Source organism: Electrona antarctica, assembly GCF_951216825.1.
Source record: "Electrona antarctica genome assembly, chromosome: 13".
Classification (NCBI taxonomy): Eukaryota; Metazoa; Chordata; class Actinopteri; order Myctophiformes; family Myctophidae; genus Electrona; species Electrona antarctica.
In genome coordinates, this window is record NC_136794.1 from 8,924,292 (window position 1) to 8,949,406 (window position 25,115).

Consider the following 25,115-nt stretch of genomic DNA (forward strand, 5'->3'; position numbering starts at 1 on the left):
CTAGCATCATGTCCAGGGGGTGTACTTGTACATCAAGCTGCCTCACGCTACAGAAACAGGAGAAAGGCTCCATGTCTTTCTTGGCTTGTTTTATGGTTTGTTTTCAAATACCATTTAATTTCTCGAATGTTCAGTTGCCTACTACTCAAGACATCTTGTATCAGAAAAATGTACAAACATACTCTATACATACATACATTATTAAACTGAAATGCAGTGTTTGCACAGCTTATCCTGAGGTTCACCAAAGGGAAGAAAATGAACTTGCATCTTGATGTCTGTCTCTTGTCTAGTACAGTTCATATTTATTATGAACTCCCTGGCGCCCTTTTTCATACCACTAAAAGACACAAATCTTTGGTATAACTGCTCAGATCCGGTAGACTTTCCGTATCCGCTCTAGAGCGGATCTACAACCTGCAGAGCAAATGAATCCCTAGCGCTGTAGTTTTTTTTTTATAGAAGACGCAGAACTACAGTCAGGAAGATGGGAGACGACTTGGGCGATGAGTGGTGGCAACACGAGGGTAACTCAGGTATTTACCATGATGAACGCCGTTACCTTTATGCTCCATGTCGCTGTGAAGGTCTTCATACATGCTCCCGCTCATATTAACAGACTTGTTAACAAGCAGTTGTTTAGCGTCACCGCGTAGTTATGGGCTGGCTAGCTAGTTAGCTGTTAGCTAATTCGGTTTACGTTTATTATAGCAGCTGTCAAACAAGTGTCAATGAGAAGTTGGAAATGACAATAAACTCCCGTTCACACACAGTTTACATGTCTTTTAAACGTGCTATTTCGACTGGAGTTCCACGTGCGTGCATGAAGTCTTCAGCTCACACCCGGCTTGTTGTCATGTACACACGTGGGGTCAATCACGAACATGATTATGCTGCTGTAACATCATTATTCGTCTGCCCCGCCTTTTAATTTGAACCAGACTTGTCTTTTGTATCGCATATTTATTTACAGCAACTTTAGTTTATGCGTTCATCTGATGATTAGGCTATATATTCTTCCAGGAGCTATTTTCACAGCGCACAGTGAGCGCACAGTTCACGTGCATACCGATAGAGGGCAGCCCTGCACTGTTACATTATGATTTATTCATTTTAGCCTGCCCCAGTATGGCTCTGGCCTGCCCTAACTCCACAGCAGCACTGTCTGCAAGTCAGGGGTTGCAGTTTGCACAGTGTTTCAGAAGATGATAAAATCACATTTCAATCATGTATTTTCATTTATTAAAAGCATTTATTTGGATTGGCTGTACAAAATGTTTTCTATGGTCACATAATTAATTTCACGGGTTGTTGTAGTAAATAGGCTAATTATCCAATTCTGTAGGCTAGATGGATAGTTTGTTCATATAGTGTTGAATAATTTTTTTTCTACAGGCTCTTTGGTTGAAAGATGCTCATTATATATGACAATGGATAATGTTAAAGGACCTTCATATAATAGGTCCTCACTAATAATTATGATAAAATGGCACTATTCTTTTCTACTCAGTCTGTGTCTCATAGGAGGGCTGTGGGCAGTTCAGAAACCCGTCCACCAGTGACATCATCGATGGGGAATCCAAGCTAATAGAAACTGCAGGCTTTCTAGTCCTGAACAGTTGAAATGCGAAAATGGAAGCCATCGTTCTCACAATAATAAAAAGCTAAACATTTTTGTTAAAAAAAATCTCGTTTAAAAAAAAATCTGCCTAACGATGATGTCCCTGGTGGATGGGTTTCTGAACTGCCCACAGCCCTCCTATGAGACACAGAGTAGAAAAAAATTGTGCCATTTTATCATGATTATTAGTGAGGACATAATTATGTGAAGATAGGTTGAAAAGTGGTGAAGTGGTCCTTCAAGTTAATACCTGTCCTGCCCAATTTCTACAGGCTGAAAAAGAATGCATTGTGTCTATAATCTATGTTGTAGATGTAGCTTTAGGCCTGTTTGGCATTCTCACGCCAGTGTTTTTCCCCGTGTACACGGTGGGATGTTTTATATTATTCTGTCCAGTATTCATAGCTCTGTTGTTGCAGGTCCCTCTGTTGAAGCTGTATCCTTTAGGCTTGGGAATCCTTGTTGGGCCAGGTTTCTGGAGTGACTCCATAGCCATAGGGATCTGAACAGAGGAAACAGAAACATGGCAACCTATTAGGCAGTATTTTCTGGAAATATTCTTAAAGGTACTGTTTTAATTATCCCCGACTGTGTTTATAAAGGTTGATTTAGGAGTGATGTAACTAAAAGTGGATCCTTGAATGTGGACAGACACACACACACACACACACACACACACACACACACACACACACACACACACACACACACACAGAAGTAGTTGTGCACATTTGTTTAGATTTACCATGATTGATGACATTTTATTCTTCATCCCATGTTTATAAATCAGACAAGGTAGGGATGAATGGCACGGATGAAGTGAATGGATAATAGTTTGAGGACATGGAACATGAGAATAACTTAACTCTGGAGCTTTAGGTTGGAATAAACTTTGACGTCTTTAAGAGCACATACTGTAGTAGAGAATGGATTCTGGGCTCACGAGAGCGGTCCACCTTTTATGCTGATGTGTCCTGTGGCTAAATGTGCACATGTCACACTCAAACGCAGTCTCCCATGGGCCTTCTGTCACGCTATAATCAGCCCAAAACTGTTGTCAAATGCCTCATCTGGCCTCGGCCTCGCCAGCCGGTGATGATGTCAGGGTGGTAAACGCTCCTTCACATTTGTCATCATCTATCTGTTAGGGAGGATGGCTCACTCTCTGGCAAGGATCCCTCCCTTGGGAGACTTTTTTTTAATGGCCCCTTATACAGCCCTATGGTCTGTTTGTTATCATGATGATACTCAGTCAAGCAACGGGGGCAGCCTTTCAGTGCACATAAGCTATAAGGAAACCTGATTCCACGTATTCTGCTGAATTAGCCAATTTATTAGGTATGACTCAGGCTCTTGTGTTAAAGTTGTTCTTGCCATAGCCAATAATACTTGCAGTTGCTGGGCTGGTCTGTTACAATGGAAAAGTTGATGGCAGATTTGTTAATGTTGTGTGCATACTGTTGAATGAATATAAAGCATAACGCCCCTTTTTCTGAGACTGAAAAAAGGAAATATGCCAGAACTTAAGATATCAATTAACATAAGATTTCTCCCTAGTCAGTTCTTCACAGACATGATTGGCTGCGTATGTACCCAACAGGGAGCGTTTGATGTTTAGCTGACTTTTCCAGTGTATCATGGGATAAGACTTCAGCCTTCACAGTACACATGTGCAGTGCATGTTCCCCTACAAGTGCATACTGCACGCACGCACACAAAATTGCAGGGAGAGATGGGTGGTGACATCAGCCTGTGAATCTTAAAGCCTAATTTATACTTTGTTGTGCGCCGGTGTCACACGCCGAAAATAGCTTGCAGCACGTCGCATAGCAATGGTTAACTTGTCAACTTGTACGTCAGCTATTTTCGGCACTCAACACCATAGTATGATGAAGTATAAATTAAGCATAATGCATAACTGAGCCCAGAAAACACATGTTGGAATTTGCATTAATATTCAATGTGTTCCGGTTCCTCCGGTTACACTGCAAATCTTTGATGAGAATTAAAATTGGCCTGTTAATTAAAAAAATGGCTCAATTGTTGCTGTTGGCTGAAAATGTATTTTGTGAGTTGCATAAAGATTGTAAATTCCTGGCTTGGCCGTAGCTGTCTCAAAAAGGGTGAAGTGCTCAAACATGACAGCTGTTCATCTAATATTTCACTAGAAGAAGTTAGAAAAGGCTGTTATACTGTGTAATCGGCAAAATGGGACAAAATGGCATGTTGCTCGACTGTAATGATCGACTGTAAACTTTGTGCTTGGACGTGTACCGTGTCACTCTGTCCTAATTGAAGCTACAGTACCATATATTTTATATAGACTTCAGATCCGATAATGAGCTTGCAGAGGACAAACTAACTTAACATGTACGAATAGAGTATGGAGTAGTTTAGGAGCATTGATGTGTTTTACTTTCTTGAGGTCAACCAATAAGGTCAAGCGTAATTAATGAAAGACCTCAGTCACATCAGATTTAGTTTTATAATTAATATTCTTTCCTGCACAATAGTATTGATTTGTACACAGTTGCTGGTAATTGGTATTGTGGCATTTTACCAATACACGTTTAAACAAACTCATGCCAAAAATGATACTGAAAGAATGAAATAAATGAAATCAAGATAAACCACTTTTAATGGACAGGGTAGGGAGGCAAACACAATGAACATAACAAAATGATAAAAGGCACATACTTTGTTGGTGGTTAGGCTGAGGATTTCACACAAGCATTAGGTAAACAACATTTCACATACGGCACACAGGGTTGTGTAAGTGAGTTAATCGAGGCTGAATTCGGGCCCACTTCTTAGGTTAAGAATGCTTTACAGATGTAGCTGTGGAAGAAATGCCAAATATATTGTATTAATTGTTACACTGTGTGTAACGTGTGCGTGCGTGTGTGTGTGTGTGTGTGTGTGTGTGTGTGTGTGTGTGTGTGTGTGTGTGTGTGTGGCGGCTGGGGGGGGGGGGCACTATGCTAGTAAGGAGGATGGTTGAGGGAGGGATGGGTAATTTAATCAGGATGGGTTTGGAGTGGACTTCACTTGTTAATCATAAAGGCCACTTACTGTAATATTTGAGGGGTGTGAGACTGGGGAGGTAGTAGGAGTTATAGTGATGCTACTGGTAATCTTGCCAACACCTTTGACGTGACAGCCATTCGTCAGAATTTGAGTCCTTTGCTCTTGACGAAGAGAGTAGTATGACCCACCGTCAGGATGGAGATTGCCATTGGCTACACCACTCACTCCCTGTATGTAGGGGCTTCCGAGGTGGATGTGGATCTTGTTGTCCTCTGTGGTGAAGACGCTGGGACTGGTGCTGGTGCTGGTGCTGCTGGACCTCTGGACGTGCCAGCTATTTTGCCGCTCTGGACTCATCCTGAAGACACTCTGGCCTGCCACTTCTGTGGGCTCCGGAGAGCAGGTGCTGACTGTCACAATCTGCACAGGGGGGCTGGTGTGATCAGGTGTCACAGAGCGTGATGAATCAGGACTTGTGACCTGAGACACGGTGAATGGTGGTGACAGAGCTCTTTCGGGGCTGGAAGGGGAGCTCCTGGTTTTTACTGCTGACAAGTTAGAATGTTGTATGATGGTAATTCTCTGTTTGGGTGGGGCTCCGCATGATGGGATGACGGCTGTGCTGGTATAGGATGTTGCAGCATCTGTAGTGGGGCTGCTGAACTCTAAAGTGGCCGTGTTGAGTCCGTGGTCTGGTGTTACTTTGATCTGCAAGGGCTGCCCTGGTGTGTGTGTTAGCACCACGTCCCCTTTCTTGACAAGGTGACCATTTATCACCTCTCTGTTAGCGGTTAAGTGCATATCTATGCCATTTGCTGATTGGCCGCTGTATCGCCTCACATTATTTGAGTGGTTCAGGCTTTTGAAGTCTTTAACTGGAGTTGAACTCCGTCTCTTTATGGCTTGGTCCTTATTGTGGTTGGGGTCCTCCTCGTCGCTTCCGTCGAACTCTAGAGGAGACAGGTTACTGTACTCTGGAGGCAGGCTCTCTGTTTGCTCAGTCTGTACCTCCTTGGTGGACTGGTGGAGGTCTGAAAAACGACGTCCATTCACACCAGGTCTCAGAGTCTTGCTGAATCGTCTGTACCTCTCCAGCTCACCAGAGAGGTCCTCCATCTCTCTAGCCAGCTCTCTGTTCCTGGCCTCCTGCTGCAACAGTTTCTTGTGCAGGGTGGAGTGGTCCATCTGGACTCTGGAGATGGACTCGTCTGTCCCCATCAGCCTGTGCAGCTTCTCTTTCAGTGCATCTACCTCCCTGGCCAGGAGTCTGGACTTGACCTGCTCCTGCTGGAGACGACGAAGGAGGTGGTGCTCCTGGTTGACCTCCTGCTTCTCTGCCAGCTGGTACCTGGAAAGCTCCTTTTTGGCCTCCTCCAGCTCTTCTGTTAAGGCCTTGGACCTCTCCAGCTCCTCCCCAAAGCTCAGTTCGAGGGACACAAAGTCCTCCTGTACCCTTATCAGCTCCCCCTCAACCACTTCTTTCTCCTGGAGTCTTTTCCGCAGCATGTCCACCTCCTGGCTCAACTCTTTAATTTTATTATCCTCTTCTTGGCAGCCATGGTTAGAGTTATTTGACAGAGGGTCATTGATGTCCCTCTCTTTCTCATCTGTTTCCCCCTTTTCCCTTCTACTTTCCAGGACCTGTGCCGTTTTCCTCAAGATGTTGACTTTGCTCTGCAGATCTCCAGTCCTCTCCTCCTCTGCTTTTAACCTGGCAAGCAGCTCATCATTTTCCTTTGCTAAACTCTTTATCCTCTCCTCCAGACCCGCCTTAGACCTCAACACCTGCTGTCTCTCCTCTCTCATTCTCACTGCCATGGATACTGTTGGAGCATTTTGCTCCTTTGGTTCACCCTCCCTCCTGCTAAGTTTTTGCTCGGCCTGATGGAGCCTCTCGGTCACAGTCTTCCTGTCTTCTACCAGCGCCAAGGTGAGCGTTCGGAGTTTGGCTAGATCTTGCCTCAGTGCCCCCTCTGTTTTTTCCAGCTGTGCCTCCACAGCGTCCAGCTCTCTCACCCTGACCTTCAGAGTGTCTATCTCACCACACAGTTGCTTGGTGATTCCTCTTTCTTTCTCCAAGCTGCTCTTCAGTGTGCCGCAGTCCTGTCTGCTCTTGCCTAAAGCCTCCTCTATCCTGTCCAGTTCACTGATTCTGCCGTTGAGCTTATCCACCTCTGCCTTCAGGCTGCGGCACTGACTGCTCTCCCTTCCCAACCTGCGGTCCAGATCTCTGCACTGGTCTCCCATGCGAATCAGCTCCTCATCCTTCCCCTCCATGTCCACCACCCTCCTCCTCAGTGCCTCCACCTCTGAGAGAAGGCCCAGCGGTGGTGGTGCTGTCGTCGCTGCCACTCTCTCATTTGCCTCCTCCCCACGCCTCACCCTGTCCCTCAGCTCTTGGAGCTCCTCCCCAGCTCTCCTCAGGGCGTCCCTCGTCCCCTCCAGTTCATCCAGCTGACGGCTGAGGGCCGCCAGCCGCTGTCGAAGCTGCTGGTTCTGGGCATCCTCGGTGGCCAATTTGGCCGTCATGGCTTCTTGAGTTCGTTGTAAGATGGAGGCCTCACCACGCAGCTCTGCCTGCAGTTGCAGGGCTCTAAGCTTGCCCTCCTTCGCCCGGGAATGTGTGGCGGCGAGCTCCTGATTGGCGTGGTCAGCGGCGGTGGTGAGCTCTTGGACACGGCGGCGCTGCTCTTCCAGCTGCTCCGTCAGACTCTGCTGCTCGTTAACGACCAACAGGGCAAAAGCTTTGAGCTCAGTCAGTTCCTCTTGCAGGGCTGAGACCTCTCTTATACTCTCTTCCTCCTTTCTCTCCTGGTATTCTTTGTCCTTTACAATCAGCAATTTGAGTCTGTGGAGATAGGGGACAAATAAATCATGTTAGTAAAAAAAAAAGTGAAATGCTGGTTTATTGGCCTGGTTTATTGTATAATTGACTTGATTTATAGTAGACATTAAGGCAACGTTCTTCTGTTTACAATTCTCCTGGACAAACCGTTGCGGGACAATTAACTATTCCTTTTTCTCTTTTCCACTGTGAATGCTTCTTACATTACAAACTGCTTTAAATGCTAAAAGCTTTCCTCCAGGAAATAATATAGCAATTACATAATTTATCCACAGCTCTGTAGAGAAGGTGCACACACTTTCACTTTGTCCATATATTACTTTCTCTGTTCATTATGTTTGCACCTATCAAAGTGTACATGTCTCTCTCTGTGTCTACAGGAACATGTCATTATAGGTTCTGTGTTTTCTTGTTGCTCCCTGTAGCTCGCTCTCCGGTGTGTGTATGTACTGTACAATGTTTTGACTGGCACGACAGATGCTCCCATGGCAGGGAACATACGTTAATTAAGAAGTTCCTCAACCCTTGAGTAACCCTCGCGACTGCACCCCATCACCCTCCCTCTGTGCCCCTTTTATATCGACCCTCTCTCGTGCTCAGCAGAGGCAGGAATTTCCCCTGTTCTCTATGTAATTACAGACTGGCTATGTCTTCTTACTCTTGTCACTACTTACTTACTTTTCTCCAGACACACATATACAGCATACACACATAGTTGTTACGCACTTATTGACTTCATGTTTTATGCCATGGGCTTAATCTTTTTTGTTAGCCTTATTAATTTAGTATGCCAGAGCCCATATCGGCTATCTTTTTACTTCAAACAAATGACTAAAGTATCAGTAAGGCCATGTGGTAACTATGGAGTGATGGTAGAACAATGTTCTATGTGCCTGATACATTACAGCATTGTTTCTCTGTAATTGATTTGGATGCTTATACTGTATATGAGCCTTGTTCCTTTAGCCTAGCAATATGCATAATTCTTGCAACTTGGCATATAGCAATGAAGCTGCAGTGAATTCTAAATTGTATTTAGCCCATTTAAAGTTAAAAGCGTAGCTTAGGTATAATGAATTGTAGTTGATGAGAATTCAGGACAAAACATGTGAGTAAAAAGAGACATGACTGTGCTATGTATTTGTCCAAGCTAAGTGGCGCTCTTGAAGTTGAAGCACACTTTGAAAATGAGTAAGAAAGGGGCCGAGAACAGCCTTCAGGGATGTTGATTAATAATTAATATATGGGCTTCTACCAAAGGCATACATCACATTCCGATGTTTAGAGAGTAAATAAATCAAGTACAGTAAGCCTTCATTTGTTTGCGCAAACCTCAAACACCCCCTTTAATACTAACGTAAATTAACTAATGGTATAGCTTAGAATTTAAAGAAAGTGTTTTTGTTGCTAGTTTATACAGGTTATTGAAGTCAGTCGAATTCAGATATGCTTTCTTCTAGTTCTTCCTTTCAAATGCTTGCCGATAAACATGCAGATAAGCTTCTAATATACATTTTTGGACTGTGGTTGTAAGTTACAGACTGACTAGTAGTCAGAAACTAGTAGTTTCACCGTCACATATTTCTTAATAATTAACACAAAATGCAGGTCTGTAGAAAATAAATATATATGACTAAAAGGCTAAGGTTAATTTAAATGAAAATCACAGCCGATGTATTTACTTAAACTCCATCACAAGTTATTTAACATCATTTAGACTCACTCAAGAATATTTAATTTAGTTTCTTTGGCATCAACTAGGTTTTGTAAGATACAAAGAAACTGCAGATGGCTTGGCTGTTAGGCTGAGTTCAAAAGTTTTTGTAATGCTTCTTAAATGCTGTTGAAGGCTACTTTCTGCTCTTGTTCACCAGTACTGTGGTTGTTCCTACCTGTGTTGTTGGGCTCTGTGCTCAATATCCGCAGAGAATAGATTCTATTTCCTATGTTCTCCCACCTCTCTCTCTCTCTCTCCCCCTGTCCCGGCGTTCCCAGCAATGTGGACATTCCATCCGGAAAACCAAACATTATGAGAAGTGCTCTGCACACTGAGCCCCACTGGCAGCCCAAGGCGCCCATTACATCATCAGCAAGACCTTATATGGGACTGTACAGTCTCCTCAACTCTCTCTCTCTCTCTGTGTGTGTGTGTGTGCGTGCGCGTGCGTGCATGTGTGTGTGTTCAGCCCATTCCAGATGAGGTCATGGTGCAGCCATGCCAGATAGGCTGATGGGAAGGACAGAGGATGTGTGTTTGTGTGTGTGTGTGTGTGTGTGTGTGTGTGTGTGTGCACAGGGAAGCCTAACTCTCAATCAGAATTCAAACTACAGAGGCTAACACTTTCAATTTGCTGGATTAGCCTGAGTAAACTTGTTAAACAATGGAGCCAGGCTACATGGCTGTGAGGTCTAGCATGCCGCCTCCTAATAAAAGGACTTGTATGTGCCTTGTGCGTGTGGAGCGTGGAGCGTGTGTGCGCTTAAAGAGAAGGACATGTTTTGTGTTGTAGCTCCTGCGCCTGGGGCCTGATAACCTGAGTGAGAGATGACATCATCTCATCGCCACACAATTACATCCATATGTCTCTCTCTCTCTCTCTCTCATCCACTCACAGTCTGGCTCTAGCTCGTTCACTCTTCAGCTCTGCTTCACCCTCAGCCTCCATCCCACCTTCATGTTTTTCTTTACTTTTTTTTTTTACTTTTTTTTTTATCCTCGCTACTCGTATCTTTTTCTTTCATTCTTCTCTTTCCTTGTATAGCCCTGTGTAATGTGTATTCATCTCAATTCTACTCCAGCCCTCCCTTGACACCACTCTGATATCTGCTTTTCTGATGGATTATTCTAATCAATGCAAGGTGCTCGGTGGAAAGTAGGGACGAATGACAGATGATACCCCCATTGCTCTCACTACTAGTCATGCCTGTCACGATAAGAATGACAAAAATCATCATGGGGGAGAAATGGTCCGTCTCCTTCACCTTTATGCTCGCTAGATCACACTCCTACCAATCCTATAGCAGAAGTGCTGCAGAAGGAATACAAATGTCACTCGGTCTGACTCTAGCATGCATTCCCAACTGGGAATGGTTAATATGGCTGGTCGTTCTTGCTTTACAGGAGGAAATACACGTCTCGTTTTGTGCAAAACTCTGACGTCCACTCCCCAATTAAGGGTGAAATATTTCCCCTGTGACTTTTCGTCATCGGGCAACTATTTGCAAAACAGCCCAAAGACCTGCTGGAAACTTCTATTTATAGACGTGTCAGCCAGTCCACAGCTGGCACCCTTATCAATTAGGGGGGGGGGGGGGGGGGGGTATTTGTTTTGCTATTAACACCATCTATATATTATCGTTGCTGTCGGGTGGACAACTTGTATGTCCAAGACTGTTCAATGTTTTATCATTATTTATTTAAAAACATTTAAAAAATAACTGCCAATCTACAAGCTCACAATGCATCGCGTCATCATGACGCATTGTGTTACTTTCACTACTTTTGTGCGACACTCTTGTACGTAGGACATTATTAAAAAATCACACCTGTGTGAACTGAGTGGTGCAAATCCCCCCCCCCCCTCTCTCTCTCTCTCTCTCTCTCTCTCACTCTCTCTCATTAGCAGGCAACAGTGCAGCACTATCTCTCTCTCTGTTTCTGGCACAACAGCGCCCCTACTGGTACTCATTGGTACTCGTGCTCATAGTCACATAGGTGAACGTCACATAGTTAGGTGAACGTCACATAGTTAGGTGAACGTCACATAGTTAGGTGAACGTCACATAGTTAGGTGAACGTCACATAGTTAGGTGAACGTCACATAGTTAGGTGAACAGTTAGGTGAACGTCACATAGTTAGGTGAACAGTTAGGTGAACGTCACATAGTTAGGTGAACGTCACATAGTTAGGTGAACGTCACATAGTTAGGTGAACGTCACATAGTTAGGTGAACGTCACATAGTTAGGTGAACGTCACATAGTTAGGTGAACGTCACATAGTTAGGTGAACTCCACATAGTTAGGTGAACGTCACATAGTTAGGTGAACTCCACATAGTTAGGTGAACGTCACATAGTTAGGTGAACGTCACATAGTTAGGTGAACGTCACATAGTTAGGTGAACGTCACATAGTCAGGTGAACGTCACATAGTCAGGTGAACGTCACATAGTCAGGTGAACGTCACATAGTCAGGTGAACGTCACACAGTCAGGTGAACGTCACACAGTTAGGTGAACGTCACACAGTTGAACGTCACATAGTTAGGTGAACGTCACATAGTTGGGTGAACGTCACATAGTTAGGTGAACATCACATAGTTAGGTGAACGTCACACAGTTAGGTGAACGTCACATAGTTAGGTGAACGTCACATAGTTAGGTGAACGTCACATAGTTAGGTGAACGTCACATCGTTAGGTGAACGTCACACAGTTAGGTGAACGTCACATAGTTAGGTGAACGTCACACAGTTAGGTGAACGTCACATAGTTAGGTGAACGTCACATAGTTAGGTGAACGTCACATAGTTAGGTGAACGTCACATAGTTAGGTGAACGTCACATAGTTAGGTGAACGTCACACAGTTAGGTGAACGTCACATAGTTAGGTGAACGTCACATAGTTAGGTGAACGTCACATAGTTAGGTGAACGTCACATAGTTAGGTGAACGTCACATAGTTAGGTGAACGTCACATAGTTAGGTGAACGTCACATAGTTAGGTGAACGTCACATAGTTAGGTGAACGTCACATAGTTAGGTGAACGTCACATAGTTAGGTGAACGTCACATAGTTAGGTGAACACGGACATTGCTGTTCCTTGGAGTGGTTGCACCACTCAAAAAAAGGTTCAAATATCAACATACAAGGTTTCTGCCCAACGGCAACAATAATATATTGTGCAAACTGATGATATGATTTGGGCACTGAATGCTTCATTCCGTGACGGCCACTGTAGTATGTATGCGCTAGAAAAGACGGGCTTCAGTAAGGCAAGTTATTTCTCTGAAGTTAATATGGAATGTGAGAAAGCGAGTCCTCCACACATTGCTAACAATTTCTGTCCACAGACCAACTCTTAACCCATTTTGGGCGGGAACCCCTTTTGGTGTTAGCATTATGCTATGCTTTAGCTATTTAAAAATAGCAGATCTACAAGCTCATAGCGCGCCACCGAGTGGCGCGCTACGAGCTTGTAGGTCTGCTATTTTTGAAAAATCGAAGGCCTGACGTCGAAATAAAAAGAAAGTTCGCTCTGAAAGAATATGTATTCAAAGATTTGTGCCGCATTTTTACGATTTTTAGAAAATAGCAGACCTACAAGCTCATAGCGCACCACTCGGTGGCGCGCTATGAGCTTGTAGATCTGCTATTTTTCAATAGCTAAAGTATAACATAATGCTTAGTTACTTAAAACACAAAAAAGGGGTTCCCGCCCAGAATGGGTTAAACCAGGGTTCATGAGGTCCCGTTTCCCCTCAAGGAGGGACTGGCCGCTTCATTGCTTGTCCTCAATTACATGCATGATGATTGGATCCCTCAAAGGCATTTCCAGGAAATCCCTCAAACATGGCGGCATGTAATAGGCCAGTTGTGCGAAACTGGACTCTTGCCTCAATTCTCATTGCTCTCACTGTATATATTTGTGTGTGTGTGTGTGTGTGTGTGTGTGTGTGTGTGTGTGTGTGTGTGTGTGTGTGTGTGTGTGTGTGTGTGTGTGTGTGTGTGTGTGTGTGTGTGTGTGCGTGTGCGCGCGCGCGCGCGTGTGTGCGCGTGACTGCGGCTGGCTGCGAAACCTTGTATCCATATTACAACTTTTTGTATGTTTTTTTTTCCTCCACAATCTGGGAACCTATCGTCAACCCGCCCAATTCTCTGTGTAGAGAACGGATCTCGGGCCCATTCAACTTCACATTCAAAACACACTTTCCATTCCTAACAACAACTCTACATGGAGTTGCCAACTGATTCAGCTGCAGAGCTCAGTCTTAGGAGATTGTTTTTCCCATAATAGTAATGCCCTGCTTCATCATACAAGAGTGTTACACAAAAGTAGTAAACTGCACAACCTCACAGGCAGCGTGTCATATCGCAACGTGTTGTGAGCAGTGGTGTTTCCAAGAATTACATTTTGGACAGGCAAGATGTGTTAATTGTCGTCTCCCAGCGCACAATCGTAGCACTAAAGGTTTCCAAAGAGATATACCTGCCAGACGAGTAGTATACAAAGGCTGAAAGGCATGCATTTACATTCCAATGGGCGATTGAGGGTCGCGCTCTACCGCGACGACCAATCAGCTGTCCACTAATAGTTCTCAGGTCTTGTTTTTGTCCTTTTTGAGTGGTGTAAACCACTCCTACAACTGGCTTTGTTAGTTTACGTGTCTGTCTGTCTGTCTGTCTGTCTGTTCGTACCAAATGAGCATGGTTGCTATGGTCACCCAGTCCACACGGGTGTGATTTCATTATGTCAGACATTACGTCAGACCACAGCTGATCAGTCTATATAAGACCTTACACCACTCGGTTCACACGGGTGTGATTTTTTTCTCATTGTCTGGATTTCCAGGCCAGAAATGGATTTGGACAGGCGGACGCCTGCCCTCGCCTTATTGTAGATAAGCCTCTGGTTGTGAGCTTGTAGAGCTGCTATTTTCATTTTCTTTTAATATAATCAAATAGGAACGGTCATGGACATACAAGGTGTCCACCCGACAGCACCAATGTGTGAGTGCTGAGTCCCAACGGTTGGCCTTTGCACTGTGGCAACAGGACGGATCATTGAGAAGACACCGAGGATGCTCTGAGTCCCAACGGTTGGCCTTTGACACTGTGGCAACAGGACGGATCATTGAGAAGACACAGAGGATGCTCTGAGAAAAAGCAGTGTGGATAGGGAAGATATCCCAAGGCAAGACCTTTTCTCAGCCCCTTATCAGCAGGTTGATGAAATGAAATGGAGCTGTGCCCGGCCCAAACGTGACCTCCCCTGTACCCAGCAGAGCTAATGAATGGACCCAGACTGTTTGAGGTCCAAGAGTGGTTCTGTTCTGGCAGGCGTCACCACTTCCAGACTCCAATGGTAATTTCTGTGCGTCTCTCTCTCCCCCCACTGACACATTACTGGCTGGGCAGGCTGATGGTAGATGATGTGTAAGTGTGTGGGATGGACAGAGCAGCTGTGGGTATTGCCAAGTTCACTTTGTCCTGTTCCTTTTTGGGCAGAACCTGCACAACACTTCCTCCACTGCGAACCAAGTGGAAGTAAGCAATGAAGAAGGCATTGCATGCATTGAAATCTCAAGACTTCACACACCCATTAAGGTACCACCTTAACCCACTACACAGTTCTGGGCTTGGGTACAGAACATTAAAGTGTAGATTAGAAGGGCTTGCTTTGGAAGAAAGTCCGAAAGACCCACATTCATAGCCGCCTTAAACAACAGGCCAGAGTGATGCAGTCATGTGATGTTGTTATTGTTCTAAACTTCTAATATAACAAGCAATATTATTGCTGTTATTGTGTGCTATTGTACTGTATATGTACAGTGCTGCTGTGGAAAGGAATGTCCCTGTTGGGGCCGGGGGACAATAAAGGCTAGTCTCATCATCTTATGTCTTCTTCTTGTGCCTGCATCTTTGTCTGTCTGCCTGCCTGGATTTCTGACTTTAAAAAAAAAATCACACCTGTGTGAACTGAGTGGTGCAACTCCCCTCTCCCCCTGCCTCTCTCTCTTTCTCTCTCTCTCTCTCTGTAATTAGCATTAGGCAACAGTGCAACACTATCTCTCTCTCTCTCTGTTTCTGCCCCTACTGGTACTCATAGCCACACACATAGGTTAACATGGACATTGCTGAACAGTGCCACTTTTGTCCCTACTGGTACTCATAGCCACACACATAGGTTAACATTGCTGTTCCTTGGAGTGGTTGCACCACACTCAAAAATAACTATATTGAAGATGATGAGTCATATCCATACTCATTTAGGGGTGAAAATATGAAAGAGCTGAAGTGGTTTGCCGCGGGTGCAGCTTTTAGTTTGGGAAGTGTATGGTGACTCACAGCTTGAGTGGACAGATGAGACGAGAACATACATGTTCTATGCCTGTGTGGTGAACATGTGTGTATGGTTAGCATTGAGAACCAGTTAGCTCAATGACAGATCATAGACGATGTACACACACACAGGCTTAAAGCATGCCCCCCCGATAGATGAGGTTGGAACGGTCTGTTCGGCTGCATTCTGATGAGTCAATGTAATCACTCTTAGACACGCAACAGGGATCGCACCACGTCACACTGCTATTATCATTGACTACATGCTACGATCTGGCCCGTGCCTCTTAAATCAACATTTAGGATGTTACAGTCGGGAGTGTATTCTTTTTAATTTCCTGTATGGGTGAGTGAATGAAGAGACATGACTCTGCTATGTATTTGTCCAAGCTAAGTGGCGCACTTGGCTCTTGAAGTTGAAGCACACTTTGAAAAAGAGGCCGAGAACAGCCTTCAGAAGAGGAGGACATTATTTCTGTTAAATATTTAGGATACTACTGAGCCCAGATGTAACCGTAACGCAGGATGAGCTCGGTGGAGACAGGGTAGATTAAAAGAACGTTAGGCGGAGTGCCGCATGTACTTCATTTTGTGTACCTTGTGGATAATGCGACGGCTGCTTGAATATGGAATAAGTCATACAGTAATCACAATTGTTTTGGTCAATATTAAGATCATTTACACTTTGACTTTGGATATAACTTTTCTTTTAAGTTTTCATTTTTTTGAGTGGTGCAACCACTCCCTTACGTAGCTATGTGTGTGGGTGGCTGGCTGGGTGGGTGGGTGTCTGGGTATGAGCACGAAAACAGCATGGTTGTTTTTCATCACCTGTGCGCAACCCACACAAACACACACGCACTGTATATATGATGCTTTCGGGTGTGACAGTACAGTAAAGTAGAGGGTACAGTAGAGGGACCGCCACACGGTAACTCTGTCATTTCTCAACCGCTTCGGACGCGGTACCAGGTGATGGGTCGTATTTCCTTGTGATGTAGACAAACAACTGAATTTGTTTAGCTTTTCTTGTTGACGTCAGGCTCTCTTGTCATCATCTTGGCTTGCCTTGAGCTGAACTAAACATGCCACATCCAACTGAGACTGCACTGTATTTATTAGATTCCTACTGAAGAGTTCATTGGGTCCAGTACCAATCCAGAGTCCTAGACCAGTGATTACCGATGTTTTGACTGATATTTTGTCAAAGTGATTTTTTTGAAAAATCAAAATGGGGACACCAGGTTGAAAGTGGTTAAAATCAGATTCAGGACAACATCTGCTGCATAATTTCAGATGCAGTTAAAAAAAAAAGAGTAATTTCCTGATATAACAGCCAAACCGATATATCCGTCTGGCTCTATTATTTATGACTCAAGACTAAATGAGAGCATTATGATGAACCGGAATGCAGCACATTTCTCGAAGCCAAAACCGTAATTGAAAATATTTGATTAATTGAGTTCAGCTATGCTCAACATGATGATGATCATGAGTTGATTGGGAAGGTGAGGAAAAGTGTGTCTGATATCAATGAACATAGTGACGGAGACAAACAAGCCATGTCTGTAAATGGTGTGTGCGTGCGTGCGTGCATTTGTGTGTCTTTGCATCTGTGTTTTATCACCTGCTTCCCCGCATGACATCATTTTTGGACCGAGGGGCAGAACACAAGACAGCCATAAGGAGAGAGGAGAGTTGGCTTCAGGGGGGAGTTTACTACAAAGGATGAGGCCTTTATTGACAATGTAGTGCACAACGTTGGGCCACACATGGAAAGCACACACAGCTGTTCTACCATCTCTTGACCTGACTTTGTGTCACAGTCACAGAAAAGTCTGCACATGTCAATTGTTCCACATAACTTGAGTTTACATTTCTTAACCGTTTGACCGCTACCATTATTCAATCCCTCCGCCGCGTCCTGCCAGGGTTTTATCGCGCGTAACACTTACTTTGAAGAGCCAAATATCCGTAATCGCATTTTACTATGAAACCATTCCGTGTGTGTTGACGAAGCTGGTGCTTGTTCTCTCGGTCGGTGATGGAAAAAGTGGACCGCGAGTATCACAGCGCCTGCTACAGGCCGTTGAAAACGCAATGTCGCTTCTGTGAGATACAGCCGTCTGAAAACAGAGCAGGCAATGTAAGTGGATGCGCGCGCATCTTCAAAATGGCCGCGGCCATTGGCTCAGAAGCATAACGGAGCTAACGAACGGTAGCTTTCGATACGATCGTATTAAAACATTGCATTAAAGAATACATCGCTGTTAAAACGGCTTTTCCGGGTGTGGCACGGTACGCTATTCTACGTGTCTATGTTCCTGGCAGGCCTCGTGTTAAGATGCAGTACAATGCATTGTGGAGAGACACATGTTCCTAATGGACTGTATAGAGAAGAGGGCAGGACAGGGGATGAAAACCCCTCTCTGTTCTATCGGCCAGGAATGTATGAGCAACGCCGGGTTCACACCACACCACAGACATGCTGTCTACTCAACGTATTAATCATCATTAGGCCGAGATGGACCACAGAGTGTTCACGTGTGCAATGTTTAAGGTTTCTCCATTGTACTTGAAAGTCAAAGTTATGGTCAACTCGAATCCCTTTGCCTTGGCGTGGCTATTTCTGCTCTTTCATTGAACATGTTTGCTCGCAGTAGATCGCTCAGAGTGCTTGGAGCTTGGCACTATTATATGAGGCAGACTAGTCGTCTCCTCCCAAGGCAAAGAGCCCAGTATGGGTCCAGTCCGTCCGTACACGACTAGATTACAGAGTGGACTCTGGGCACTACATGAGCCGAGACGACCGGAGAGACCTCAACACAAACGATACCGTTATGGGCCTCAAATAGCTGGAATTACAGAACCAGTTGACCACCTTCTGGAGTGGGCCCCAGCTATCGGCATAGGCCACATTTGATTGTTAGTTATTTCCGAACCAGAATCATACCACCTAACCCCATTTCTCCCAAAGTTGAGCGTTTTCACTCATGAGTGGAACTGGTCTCTTAACCCATTCAGGCCTGACGTCGAAATTTAAAAAAAAAAAGTTTTCTAAATCATGACAATTTTCGGAAAGATTTGAGGCACATTTTAACGATTTTTCAAAAATAGCAGACCTACAAGTTCATAGCGCGCCACTCGGTGGCGCGCTATGAGCTTGTAGATCTGCTATTTTTCAATAGCTAAATTATAACATAATGTTTAAAACGCTAACGCGACATGGATGCGTTCCAGGTCTCAATGGGTTAACTCTTTCACTTCACATCTTCACATCGACGATCGAGACTGCATTGATTGTCCGATGTTGTGTTGGCTCGGAGGTTGAGCGAGAGTGCCAATTTAGGTTGCACATGTAATTGTCTGTGAGTGTATGTTTATGTGTTTACAAGGGAGAAGTGACCCAAGCCAGGCTGCCCACAGGCCTGACCAGGCCCGGGATCTAATGGTCTGTGTCTGAGTGCAGTCGTCTTAAGTACAGGCTTGAGGTCAAACACACACTGTAGAAGAAACACAGCGGCAACATCAGCTCGGCGCTCTCGCTCAGCCATGAAGAGCATTACAGACCAGGACACACCAAAAGAATCTAAGCGTGCAACGTCTGTGCATCACAGAGCACGGACGTGGCTCATTCCCATATATACGCTCAAATACTTAATCATTCATTCATTTTTCCCCATTTCACTCTTAACCCATTTTGGGCGGGAACCCCTTTTGGTGTTAGCATTATTTTGTGCTTTAGCTATTGAAAAATAGCAGACCTACAAGCTTGTAGGTCTGCTATTTTTGAAAAGTCGAAGAACGACTGACATAGAAACATAGCTTTTTCAGAAAACTGTCAGGATGTAGAAGACATTTTTAGAATCTGATCGCAGGTCAAAATGGTTAATTCTTGTCTCTCTTCCACTCTGAGGAATACTGAAATGACTTTGATATTTTGTAAAGTCATGATTGTTATACGGGACCCGCCAGTTGGGGAGAGGAAAAATGTGAACTATTCACGAGTCCACTGTTGGTTGTCTCCTTGACTTTGCTGCGGCGTTTCGTAGGGCCCCTGGCCGTCTGGTCCACTCACTGACCTCTCTCTGTCCTGCTCCAGCAGAGCAGTGAGGTCGTCGCTCTTCTGGATGAAGTCCCTGTGGTCCCTCTCTTGCTCCTCCAGCCTGCAGAGGGCGCCGCTGTGGGAGCGCTCCACCTCCACCAGTTGCCGCAGCATCCGTCTCGACGACCTTCTCTGGGACTCCACGAGGCGGTCCAGCTGATCGGGGGGGGGGGGGGCAGCATTAGGAGAGAATATTAGCCAATGCAGAGGATGGTGGAGATTGTATCGGTGTATCCAACTCCTCTAAATCTAAAGTTGTGTTTATAAAGTTGAAAAACGAGGCTGAGGTTTATTGTAATATAGGCACAGTGTGTGTTGTGGTTAACATTACCTCGTCCATTGGTTTTTCATAGACGTCCTGCAGTTGGTCCTGCTGTGCCCGGAGTGAGTCTCTCTGCAGGGCGCGCAGCACGTCCTCTGGACCCCTGAAGCCGTAATGGGCCTCCAGCCGAGCCGAATCCATCTTCTCCGCTTTCAAAACTGTAATCACCTCATCTTTGACCTGGTGTAATGAACAGTATGGAGTGAGCTCTTGGCTTGCTTTGCTCGCAGTAGCATGAGCAAGCATGGACTTAACTTTCTCTGTTTCTCACAGACTTTGTATGACTAAGCATCTGGATGTGCTGTTGCTCATGATCAGAGTCCGGGGTCACATTGACAGTGTGTGCCGTTCCAGAGAGTTAATCATAGGATTTGAAGTCTCATTTCGAGACTCAGACACTCATGAATCTATAGCGCTGATGTGATAGTGTCTCATGTGAATGGTTCAAATTACTCACCAGGAGCTCGGCGTCGAGTACAGTAAGAAGGTACAGTAAGTCACGCTGGCACAGCTGTTCTCCAGTGCTTCTGCCCTCTAGTGTCTCTATCCAGCCGGTCCTCTTGCCGTCCCCCTGGGGCTGAATGAAGTGGGAGTCGGGTCTCTTTGGACCACCTTGAGTCCAGGAAGCCATTTTGCTCGTGTTGCTATGTGAAGGCATCTCTTTACAAGGCAACCTCTGAGGAAAGGACGAAATGTAAGAAGCAGTAGGAGAGGGGGATGAGATGATGGAAGGGTGGGCACAGGAACAAAATGAAGGGTTAAAAAGATGATGCAGAGTAGGAGTTCTGTCATGGATAAGTGGACATTGCGATGGTTTAATAAGGGACTTGCTAAGTGCCTCCATGATGTCATGAGCTAATCTAAACTCCTGAGGCGGTGTCATAATAGTTTGTGTCAGTGCAGGAGACGTGCCTCCTGTTAACATTTGTTTGATGTTAGCGTGTATGTCATCTCTATGTCGTAGCTGTAGCGCATTACACCAGCTATACGACTATCACAGTCAGAATGACATATGAAAGGATGAGGGCGCCAGTAAGTAGTGCCTTAACCCATTTTGGGCGGGAACCCCTTTTGGTGTTTTAAACATTGTTATAATTTAGCTATTGAAAAATAGCAGATCTACAAGCTCATAGCGCGCCACCGAGTGGCGCGCTATGAACTTGTAGGTCTGCTATTTTTGAAAAATCGTGGAATTATTTATTTCAGAAAACTGGAGGATTTGGAATATATTTTTTTTAATTTTGAGGTCAGGCCTAAATGGATTAATTACTGACCATATGAGGATAGGCCTGGATGTGTACCTAAACTGTGGCTTTTATTTATATGTGTGTGTGTGTGTGTGTGTGTGTGTGTGTGTGTGTGTGTGGTGGTGGGATGGGGGGGAGTGTTTATGTTCTCTAACCTCCTCATCCCATATTTAGAGCCAGAAAATGAGCATGTCCAGCATGCAGAACATGAGCTAATCTCTTTGTTCTCATACTCTGATGATGTCATCAAACCTTAATCAAATGGTGGTGGATTGGATTGGAAGGACTTCTCCGCCTAGCTACATGTCAAGCATTTTTAGATAGGTAGTCATGGGCTCACTGTATTTTCTGGACAACATTAATCGCAATTAAGTGTGCTGGCGACAAAGTATTTCTTCGTTTAAATGTCTTCCTTTTTTAATGTGAAGGAAAGATTTGTTTGTGTTTACATCGTCATCATTATAGTATTATGTTTTTATATAGTATTTTTTTTATTTTAGATTATTTTTGAGTGGTGTAAACCACTCCTACGACTGGCTTTGTTAGTTTACGTGTCTGTCTGTCTGTCTGTCTGTCTGTTCGTACCAAAAAATTAGCACGGTTGCTATGGTCACCCAGTTCACACGGGTGTGATTTCATTACGTCAGACATTACGTCAGACCACAGCTGATCAGTCTATATAAGACCTTACACCACTCAGTTCACACGGGTGTGATTTTATTTAAAGTGTTAAAGACTGAAAGCTTTATCTGTCTCTTGTGCACACGAGCACAGACACACTCAGGCAACAGCTGTTAGTTTTCATCAAGGCCTGATGAAGCGCAGCTTGGAGTCCCTCCATACAAGGTGAACCCGGGTGCATCAGGGACAAACACTGATTATGGAAATGGAGACTAAATGGAGCCGTTTAGCCTGTCTGGGACTATAAATAAGAATTAAAAAGATCCTTGAGGTACCAAATCGATGCTTTGTGAGAGAATGCAAGCTTGAGGCTTTGTGCATAGAAGATCTATCTTGCGCGCCACCTTATCCCTAAACTCTTTTGCCATGTTTTACTATTTTGTCTAAATTTTATCCCACGATTTTGCAACCCATTTTTTTCACCCAGTGTCAATTATCTAATCCTGGGTGCTACGCTCCCTCTGCCAACCCGGGGAGAGCAATGGACTGACCTCATGCTTCCGTCTATGCATGAGGAGTAGGGTTGGGATTCGGAACCGGGTCCATTTCAGACCCGGTTCCGACATTGCGGATCCGGAGCCGGTTCCATCGTTTTTTTATTAACGGTTCCACAAACGGTTCTCATCAGTCGTCATTTAGCTCCGCTGTGTCTGCTTGCATGCAAGCAGAGCCTGGGGTGACGTCACCCCACCTACGTGAGTGAGTGAGGTCTGGGAGGATACGCCCACTGTTCTGTCTGTGCATTCAGCGACCGCCGCGGAGCGAGTGGGACAGTGGGACAGTATGTCGAAGAGATCTCCAAAGTGTGGTTATATTAACAGAGAGGGAAATGACTGAGGCTGAGCACGCAAAGTGCAATACATTTGATGCTATAGTTGCAAAGGTTGTTGCAACTTGTACCACGTCCACATTGAGAAACATCTCAAAATCAATATGCCTACACGAGTGCACATCGCGTTTGTGAGCCATGCGGAAAGCCGTGCCCGCTCTCCCCGCAGCTCCACCACAGCCGACGGGGGACGAGGATGATGCAAGGCTGGTTTACTTTCCCCAGGCTAGAAAACTAACGTCTACAGAGCTTTTCATTAGGCGTATTGTACAACTGTTGTCAATGGTGTTAATTTAGAACGCCAATGACTCGACGTCTTTCTGTCTGATATTTTATGAATCACGTTAACTATAGAGCCAAATCAATTTGTCTGCACGTATTTTTACAACTTATAAGCAACTCAACTGCTTTTGATTTGGCTCTAAATTAATCGCGTGACTGTTGAGAGCCCAGCCTTTAGGTGCATATACCTCCATAGATTGATTACTTTATAAACAGTTTGCAGAAAAAAGCACAGGAACATAGCCTGACAGTTCAATACAAGGTCTGCTAAAAGGATTTTATAATCCAAGAAAGCACTATGGCTTGTTTCCATTAGGGTAAGGGGTACTTCATATAAGATTAATCTGAACATTAAAGACAACATTAGTCACCAAAACAATATCATTATTGCAATGTACAAATTGCAATATACAGTACAAATTGCAACAATTATATTGTTGTGGTGGCTAGCTGCTGCTGGAGGTGGTGGTGAAGTTTAAATAATAGTGCCACCTCATAATTGTAAAGTGCATTTTCAATAATTGAATTAATGAATTTGTGTTTATTATGTACTTGGTTAGGTTAGTTATAATATAAGCATAATCTATGTCAGAAAAAAAGGGGAAAAAATTATATTAGGATCCGTTAAGGGAACCGTTAGGAACCGGAACCGTTAAGAGGGATCCGGGAAGGATCCGGAACCGTTAAAATCCTAACGAATCCCAACCCTAATGAGGAGTCCAAGCCGCTTCTTTTCACCTGACAGGGGGGGAGTTTCCCCCGGTTGGACGTAGCACGTGGAAGGAACACGTTATTCCAACCAGTTATTTTCCCCTCCATCAGACCAGGATTACTGCATGTTTTTATGAGGGTACCTACCCTAGGGGGAACGGGGAGAACATGCAAAATCCACACAGAAAGCCCTTTTGCCAATTCCACCCAGTACAGGGTATGGGCATTGGGCACTGATACCGTGAACGAGAGAACACGCCCCCACAGCACCCCCAGCGGGAATCGAACCCAGGACCTTCTAGGTGTGAGGCGACAGCGCTACCGACTGCATCACCGTGCACCCTTTTAACTATGGACAGGAGTGAGAGACTGCTTTGAGCACTGAGTGACATGCGCGACCTCCCTCCTTCAGAGTTGTTATCGTCCCTGTATCAATCACTAAGACAGATGGAGCTGTCTATGCTTCCTCCCTGTTCCTTCACTCTTCTCATTTATGGCAATGGAAGGAATGATAAAGCTCTTAGCATGAGCACAGCGCGGGCCCTTTTTTTTATAAGGCGCTAGCCGCTTGGACTTCTACCCAGGAATCAGAGGCTGCAGTAATATGTTCAGACTGGCAGCACAAATCCATTTTTTTGGTCTATCCAGATTGGAATCAAGATTGTTTTTTTATAAAGTCTGAACACCAAAAAAATAAAAATAAAACACATGGAAATGTCTCTTAAGTCAGATAGGTGCTTTGTAATGCGATCTAAAATGTGTCTTGAGTCCATACACTGATGTGTGATTCATACTACTGTACATACTAATGTCGCACGCATTGTGAGATTGTACTGCAGGTCTGCTATTTTTCAGGTATTGTCGAGTGGTGTATTTATGTCCTTACAACAGCAACCAGTGCAGACATCCAAATACACAAGTCCATTCTGATTACTTGCACTGGATCGTATTTGAAAAACAATTCAAATGCCTGCAGCACAATCACGGCATCATCTTTTCCGCTTTGCCTTCGCCTATATTTGTCTTGCCTACTTCCTCTGTCATATTACGCCGGCCCAGGTTCAAGTCTTATGTGCTCTGCTCTATTTTCTTACAGCCATTACGGGAAGTGGTTGACATGTTGGATTGCTGAGCCAATATAGGCCTGAGTGTGTTAATCAACGTGAAAAGGTGTAGCCTCAGATTGGGATGGATTAAGACAGGAACGGGGCACGCAGAAAAACTGATGTGAGGTGGTGAACTTTGGCACGGGGTTTCTGTGGCGGCCCTGGGTCTGTTTCCTTTGGAACGGAGTGTGTATATTTTCCTCCTCCGCCTATCCTTCGGCGGTGCCATTAATGCTACCGTAGTTGTCGAGCCAAGACACGTGCTGCCGTTTCCTTGC

General features: G+C 44.7%; 2 protein-coding genes across 5 annotated transcripts in view; one reads left to right on the plus strand and one right to left on the minus strand.

Annotated features, from left to right (window-relative positions):
• Positions 1-383: 383 nt before the first annotated feature.
• cmss1 (cms1 ribosomal small subunit homolog) overlaps positions 384-25,115 on the plus strand; it is a 63,049-nt gene continuing 38,317 nt past the window's right edge. For 2 of the 3 annotated variants that reach the window (XM_079519003.1, XM_079519002.1), the window contains exon 1: positions 384-536. In XM_079519003.1, coding sequence (XP_079375129.1) covers positions 488-536 — 49 coding nt within the window. In that variant the 5' untranslated portion in view covers positions 384-487. The remainder of the gene's footprint in view (positions 537-25,115) is intronic. The other variant, XM_079519004.1, reaches the window with a different exon arrangement.
• The window catches only part of LOC306935792 (filamin A-interacting protein 1-like), a 42,064-nt gene continuing 18,299 nt past the window's right edge, over positions 1,351-25,115 (minus strand). Inside the window, exons 2-6 of one of the 2 annotated variants that reach the window (XM_079518994.1) lie at positions 20,439-20,657; positions 19,991-20,161; positions 19,637-19,815; positions 4,694-7,496; positions 1,351-2,123 (exon numbers count right to left, since the gene is read on the minus strand). In XM_079518994.1, coding sequence (XP_079375120.1) covers positions 1,923-2,123; positions 4,694-7,496; positions 19,637-19,815; positions 19,991-20,161; positions 20,439-20,639 — 3,555 coding nt within the window. In that variant the 5' untranslated portion in view covers positions 20,640-20,657 and the 3' untranslated portion in view covers positions 1,351-1,922. The remainder of the gene's footprint in view (positions 2,124-4,693; positions 7,497-19,636; positions 19,816-19,990; positions 20,162-20,438; positions 20,658-25,115) is intronic. The other variant, XM_079518995.1, reaches the window with a different exon arrangement.